This window comes from Nuphar pumila, chromosome 13 (assembly GCF_984573655.1).
Source record: "Nuphar pumila chromosome 13, dmNupPumi1.hap1.1, whole genome shotgun sequence".
NCBI lineage: Eukaryota > Viridiplantae > Streptophyta > Magnoliopsida > Nymphaeales > Nymphaeaceae > Nuphar > Nuphar pumila.
Window position 1 is genome coordinate 95050182 of NC_143261.1, and position 7462 is coordinate 95057643.

General features: G+C 39.5%; 1 protein-coding gene across 3 annotated transcripts; it reads right to left on the minus strand.

Annotated features, from left to right (window-relative positions):
- Positions 1-1628: 1628 nt before the first annotated feature.
- Positions 1629-6394, minus strand: LOC149819290 (uncharacterized). Of its 3 annotated transcripts, none has more exons than XR_016427228.1 (4): positions 5550-6394; positions 3472-3558; positions 2140-3370; positions 1629-2076 (listed from the first exon to the last, which is right to left on the minus strand). XR_016427228.1 is itself a non-coding variant. In XM_089984908.1 (4 exons), exons 1-3 carry the CDS (start codon positions 5901-5903, stop codon positions 2201-2203), a joined length of 1611 nt encoding a protein of 536 aa, XP_089841034.1. In that variant the 5' UTR covers positions 5904-6394; the 3' UTR covers positions 1629-2076; positions 2182-2200. The 3 variants fall into 3 exon arrangements, 2 of the variants coding, with proteins under 2 accessions (XP_089841034.1, XP_089841033.1); XM_089984908.1 differs by having other exon boundaries at positions 2182-3370; XM_089984907.1 differs by having other exon boundaries at positions 1629-3370.
- Positions 6395-7462: the final 1068 nt, after the last annotated feature.

Sequence of the window (7462 nt, forward strand, 5' to 3'; positions counted from 1 at the left end):
TAGATAGTTACACTAGCTTCGATCTGACCAACAAGTATGTCCAACTGGCTTCAATCCCAAATTTGATTGGATTTGAATCAATTTTAGATCTGGATCTAGTCTAGATCCAGTAAGATCAGTGTCAAATGCATGAATGGCTCTAACCTATATGGGCCTAGGCTTCTTAGGTGGATCTGTGTCCAAATCTGATTCAAACCCATAGTGATCGATGTCAGTCTCATAGACTGGTTCTAATCCAGTGGATCTGGATTTGAATTAGGTTAGATCCAATACACTAAGATTGACACCAATCTCATTGATCGACTCTGATCCAATGAATTTATATCTGAATCAGGTCAGAAATGGTCCTACCTGGACCTCATCTACATAGATTGGCTCTAATCTGCATGGATCTGGGTCCAGATCAAATCAAGGATCCATTACTACATACTTCAGGAAAAAGCCGATAACTTGAGATTTATAAATACAATTGACAAATGGTTTGGTGCATTGAAAAGTTAACATCCTTGACGCTCATTCTTTCCACTTGTTGAAAAGCTAGAAACAAATTTTTTAGTTGAAATAGGTTGAGGATGTTAGTTTATAGATCAAAGTTTAATAAAAACAATATTTCCTTCGAAAAGACCCCAAAAAACACCACAAACCTTTGAAAATATTATTGAAACGCACTTTATCAAATGAAACTTTTAAAAATAGACTTTGAAAATATGAGTGTGATTGGCAGTAGATGGGAGAATAAAAAATTCCTTTCTTCTTGAAATATTTTGTATGACCGTGACTTTCTGTAAGTGTAAACAAACAAATCCTGACTTCCGACGAGTCATGGCATGACTATATATTGCGGGACCAACACAAGAAGTTGATAACCAAGACTTTACCTGAAATCCCTTGGGCCAGGTTACTCATTTAAAATGAAGGGAGAATAGCTTATGTTTCTCGTATCTTTTCTACTCGTTTCTCAATAAATTTGCTATTCAAAAATTCCTAAGAAAGCAAAAAACAAGGAAAATAAAGGTTAACGGATATGTTAGGATGTCAAAATTTACTGTCTGGCATTCATTTGGCTTTATGACTTAACAATAACTAAATGTACGCTCAACTTGTTTCTTGATACTGCATTGAAGCGAAGGAGACAAGATGAAGGGAATAACAACCACTACCACTACTACTACTACCACTACTACTACTACAACTACAACTACAATTACAACTACAACTACAACTACTGTTTCTCAAAGTTCAAGCACTTTTAACCGCTTAGCAGATATGAGAGATCCCTCTCCAATTTGTTTTCGAGCAAGTTTAGATCACATACTTAAATTAGTCCCATTAGACATCCTTTAATGGAAAAAATAATTGAAGTGTTACCATTTAAAAGTAGAGGTTTATGCCTACTCCTAAAAAGGTCAACAGCTCAAACCTGACCCGAGGCCTGGCAGCATGGCTATCCAATAAACAAAAACGAAAAAAAAGGATAATAGCTTAATGGATTCTTATATGCAATTATGTCACTGCTTTATGCAAAAGGTTACAGAACAGTAACTATTTAGCCTTCATTGCTACCCAGTCTGACACTTATCAACAACCATAAAAGAGGGAGTGATAACTTGAATGATTTCAGAAGCATGGAAATCAAAACCAGGGACAATTCTATTACCTCTAACATCAACAATGACCATAATATCAAGGTTTCTTTATCAATTTACTGGTGTGACAAATTTGAGTTTGCCAGTTCACCAGTTAAACCTGAAATATCCCTGCAAACCAACACCCTGGGCATATATACAGTACAGGAATCAAGTGAACAAGGAAACCAAAATCCTTTCCAAAGTTGACAATCTGTTTCTTGGCAAAGAAATCATGTACATTTTGATGACCTGAACTCAAGGATCTACTGTCATTGACAAATCTCTGTACAGTTGTATCGATAGTAGCAGTTGAGTATTTCATGTCAACATGAAGTGTCATGCCTTCAGAACCGGTCAATCTATACACATCAAACCCCAAGTCAAAATCCCTTCAGAGGGATTTCAAAGCATCCAGCATCCAATTTATTTACAAAATCCTTCCATTGACCTAATGTAAATCCAAAGAGAAAATTAGAACCAGCAAGAGTAAGGAAAACGTGTAGAGGAATACCTGGATTTCAGATGAAGCCAATAATGGATTTCATGAGAATACCAGTGTATAGGTCATTCAATCACCATAGGCTTTCTGTATCCAACCCAATAATAGCTGGGTCGACCAGTGACCCAGGCAGGACATAGTCCAGTTGTGGTATCACCAGATCTCTAGTAGCTGGCTCCGACTGGAATAGACAAGCTTCTACTGGAGACTCCAAAGTACCAGTTGTCATCCTGGGGCCACATGGATCAGACACCGCAACATCTACTGTCCCCAGTAGATCTAGATATGGAAGATCAGGATCCACAGATGGAGATGCAAGCAATGCTGGATCATTTAACCAACTAGAGCTGAATCCTGGTGGGTCTAGCACGCTGGCAAGCAGAGTCTGGTTGTTGACAACATGCATGATCGAGTGCAATTGAGAAGAAGCAACGGAAGATCCAAAGCCTGATGTGGTGGAAGCTGACAATGAGCACGCATATGTGAGATTAGGCATTGAAGGAGGGTTACTTGCATGGTAATTGCTGCCACTTGAGTAGAAAGCCTGCGAGACATCGGTGCAGCTGCCAATCAAGCAGAGGTTATGTGAGTTATCCAAGACCGAAACATCACCTAAAAGGAAATCCTCTACTCTACTAAGGTGAAAGTCCTCAGATGGCATTAGCGAAGGTTGATGGTTTCTTTGTGAGATGGATGCCACTGTCTGTTGGTAATTATGTGGATAATTTGTGGCTTGAATGGTTGTTGCAGCAGTATTTGTAGTAACAACAGGTGCAAATCGGGAAGGATAGTATTCCTCCAGCCTGCTTGGTGTAGTATGTGGGACCCTCTGAGATAACTCATTTGCATTCCACCTGAACTGAGAAAACCCATTCCTACTGTTGTTGAATGGTGACTCGAGATAGCGTTTGCGGCTTATGATGCTTGGAACATGTGCTGAAAATTTACCGGAAGGTAAAGAGATTTGCTGATTTGATCTGGAGACAGGGGATTGTAGTGGAACTGACTTCACACTTTCACACTGAGATGGTGAAAGCGAGGATCCAGAATTACACACAGTTGAAGCCATGGAGAGGCCAACAGACTTAAATGAAGCTGCAGAGGGGAGATATCCTAATTTGAACTTCTTCCTTTGGGTTCTCCATTTCTCTTCATCACCAGAAGAGTGGCAATGGTCAACAAGAGAACCACCAGTACCCCAGTAAGCACATGGAGCACGTGTGTCACAGACATAGCAATGACACTGTTGCAGATTGTCACAAATAAAAGTAGGAGAAACAGTAAATCAAATTCAATGCAGAAAAAACCAAATTAGAAGAACAGGTTCATAGCAAGAGACCATACTAAATCACAGTATTTCTCATGTGGTGATGTCTTGAAAGGAAACTTAACACACAAATGCCTTGCATGAGGGAAGTCTCTGCAGGCCACCTACACATGAACATGAATAAATCAGCATCATCTCACATGAATAGAATACCAAAAACAATTAGTATGAAAAACCAAATTGCAAAATACAAAATGATCAAATAATCATGTGATACAAGCATGTAAGTGGGACTGTGTGCACACGTGATTGAGATCAAATAATAGTGCACATGCACATGTGTGTATCCGTGCATGTGTGAGAAAATACTCATATCAAGATCATATGAGGATGACATTGGCAACTGACTTCTTGAGATAAAGAGAAAATGTTGACGACCAATATTTTTTGGTCCTATTATGAAAACTGGACGTTGGCACTGCTTTTATGTGGCCACTTGCTCCAGTTATTTCAGCTTGGTTGACTAGTGGGACGTCAACTAAAGGGGATAAACAGGACAGAAAAAAAAAACATAATAAGAGGCAGGAATAGAAAACCATAGGCAAATTGAGAGATTTTTAAGGTTAATGAAGCACTTTGTTGACAAATAAACTCCCTTATGAATTTAGTCATACAAATTTATTGAGGATAGTCTGATGACTCTGATCCATCATTGTGACCTGGATCTACAACTTCCGGTATGCTTGTCACTTTGTCAGATTCAGCTGTCTTCGAGGCTTATTCTATTGATGTATGAAATACACCCACCTTCTTAAGAACCTCTATTCAAGCTTGGCATAGTTCCATGAATTAGGGCTTCCCAACTTTATGCATGTCTTCCAAGCCTGCCACACCTGCATGCAGGAGATGATGTAACCATTGTCGTGCTGTATCCCTGAGATAGGGAAAATGGTCATTTGATTGCATAAGGAGCAGTCCAACCATCAATCTCAATGTTTATGTATCTGCAATCATGTTTAGGTTGTCGCACAATAATTAAATGTAGTTGATTCCATGTTTTCAAAACAAAAAGAAACAAAGGTTTCAGTGATGCCTACCTTATAGGCCAATATTTTATTTAATGTTTTCAGCCATTTTGTCAGGTTCGTATTTTCAGCATCTGAGTCCGATGCTATGTAACATAGATCTCAAGATGTGGAAAAAACAAAATAACTAAAATCTAGGGCTTCTAGGAGACATGTTCACAAACCCCCAGTGACAATTTCAAACACCACACGAAATAGCTTCGGTGACTACCATCTTCTAGTGAAATCCCCACAAGCAATAAGTATATGCCACACCTGGTAGACGATCATTCTGATGCCCTAGTTTCTAACTTTCTATCCAAAAACAGATGCATTTCTTTTTTCCCAAACGTTTCACATTCAAATACACGTTCCACTCAAAAGCATGAGTTCTGCCAGTAAAATTTGTCAACATAATGATATCACTTGCTGCAGAGAATGGGCAGGCAGGATAGATTCCAAGACTGCCATCTTCTAGTGAAATCCTCACAAGCAATTAGTATATGCCACACCTGGTAAATGATCACTGTAATGACTTGGCTTCTATTGAAAAACAGACGCATTTCTCTTCCCCCAACTTTCTGCATTCAAATACATGCTCGACCCAAAAGCACGACTTATCCCAAAAAAAATTGTCAACATAATGATAACAATAGCTCCAGAGAATGAGCACGATGCATTAATCACACACAAGATACTGAAACTTTTTCACACAAATTCGAACAATAAGCAAGAAGACATCAATATGCATCTTTTTTGTGGAATTTAATAGATGATGAGAGTAAGCGCAGCAATCCCTACCATCGTAATATAGTTCATATAATGAAAAGTCATTATAAATTCTTCAGAGAATAACAGGCACGAAAATAGCAACTAGACAACTAAAATGCAACTGGGAAGTCTAAAACCCATTATCAAAAGAGGGAGGAAAATCAGAAAAATCAACACGTCCAAAGAGATGAAATCCCAAAACGCGACGCAAAAAGGCAACATGCATTCGAATTTCGAAAAGAGAGCACCAATCATTTGTTTTCTAGCAAAACCCACTTTCTGGAATCGATCGAAAACTGGAACTTAAGAAGAAATCCTACCGGCCCTTTCTCGCTGACGACAACCAAATCATCCGAGCCATCGCAACTCTTCTCCATGATCGCCTCTGGCTTCTCGGGATCACCCTCCAGAATCAAGCAATCGTCGTCGGGATCACTCACAGCCTTCAGCGGGCAACTTTGCTTCTGATTCAAAGAGTAGCATATGAATTCGTCGTCCGAGCCACCCTGCTTCTGCTTGCTGAGCGAGCAAGGAGGCAACTCTCCAACGACCACCACGTTGTCCGAAACGACCCGGCCGTCGAGGAGGACAGAGAGCCAATCGATCAGGGGACTCCGGCGATCCTTTTCATCGTCGGAGGAACTGATATCCACGATGACGGGCAAGGATTCCATGGCTTATCGACGCCTTCGGAATCAAAATCCCGAGATGGGCACGCGAGATTTCTTCGAAGAAACCCCAGAAATCGGAATGGGGAGGCGAAAATCGAAGTGGGTATCGAAGAATCGGCAGGAAGATGTGATCTTTCCGAAGAGCATCGCACAACTGGAAAGAGAATAGCGGTTTTTTTCCTTCCACAGAAAAGGGAAAGAGAAAACGGGAAAAAACAAGATGGTTTTAAAATTTTAATTTCTGGGTTTCGAAGATCTCGATCTAGCAAGATGTAATAATAGGCTATGAAAGACGAGTCCGTGTAGCTGAAGCCTATTGTTTACAGCAATTTGTATCCCCCTTATAATCGGAAATGCCCCGGATGGAGAACGGTGGGGACATGAAGGGCCCTAAGGCATCTTGGACTTGGGATCGGGGGAGTCTTCAGGTTCCAAGGTGAGAGACTCTGGAGGATCGTGAGCAATAGGCAAAGGCGACACCCTCGTCAGATGTGGTCGCACTGGGAAATCAACGGGAGTTACTTCTTTGAAGGTGATAACGCAGGATATTGATGCATACGGCTTTTAACTACTTCAGATTTGGGAATCGGTAGCATGGTATTTGGGTTGTACTAGGGACTATAAAATAGGCCCTTAGCTTGGCCTATATATGTGATGTAATGTATACATATATAATGTGTTATATACATAATATATATATATATATATATATGAAAATTTAGGATTTACTGAGGTAAAATTTTATTGTTTATTGAGGTAAAATACAAAAATATAAGATTTACCGAGGTAAATTGGATAAAAATTTTGAACCATTGAAAATTTAGGAACCTACCAGAATCCTTGTAATTCAAGGAATTGCAAATACCTCTATCTTTTTAAGAGGAGTTCAAATGAGTATTTTGAAGGAGTTGGAGTTGGCTGTTTCTCAGCCTAAAATATCTACTACCTCCAACTCCTCCCAAACAACAGCTAAATCGGTGAGATGAGTGCCACATAAGATAATCATCTATGATTACACTACAAATACTTCGGTAACATGCATTAAAGAATTTGGTGTTAAAATTGGAAAAATAGCTTGATGTTTAATCACCGCTTTTTTTTTTGGTTAGAGAATAAGATATGCATTTAAATGATAAAACGATACAGATTTGGTGAGTGATGAGGTATCATGCTTAGGCCGAGGGGCAGAAGAAAAAATAAAATATCCCCAAAAACAAAATAATTAAAAAATGTCAACAAAACAAAATGGCAACAGGTCTAGCAGATAATTCTGTTTGATTGATCCAAAGAATAGATTGGTCAGGCGACTTCCTACGTGCCCTGCAAGTGAGATCCCATCTTAGTTGCTCGAGGATGTGATCCGGGTTGCTGCTGATACTTACGAAAATACGATGGTTCTGCTCCATCCATACTAATTTTCAAGCCGACAAAACCACAAAAATACGATGGTTCTGCTCCATCCATACTAAAAATCTCATGAAATCACAGTCTCAAAAAATGTGTTGGGTCTATTTCTCGCTTCTATGGCATGGGGAACATCTTCTTAACAATTGAAAACCCAA

What these genes read in the sequence shown, in the direction of transcription:
- LOC149819290 (XM_089984908.1), bottom strand. Translation starts at nt 5,903, where the DNA reads ATGGAATCCTTGCCCGTCATCGTGGATATCAGTTCCTCCGACGATGAA. An exon ending in TCGTCAGCGAGAAAGGGCCG is followed by an intron (nt 3,559 to 5,549) that starts GTAGGATTTCTT and finishes GTTCATGTGTAG; the next exon opens with GTGGCCTGCAGAGACTTCCC. An exon ending in ATGAGAAATACTGTGATTTA is followed by an intron (nt 3,371 to 3,471) that starts GTATGGTCTCTT and finishes AATCTGCAACAG; the next exon opens with TGTCATTGCTATGTCTGTGA.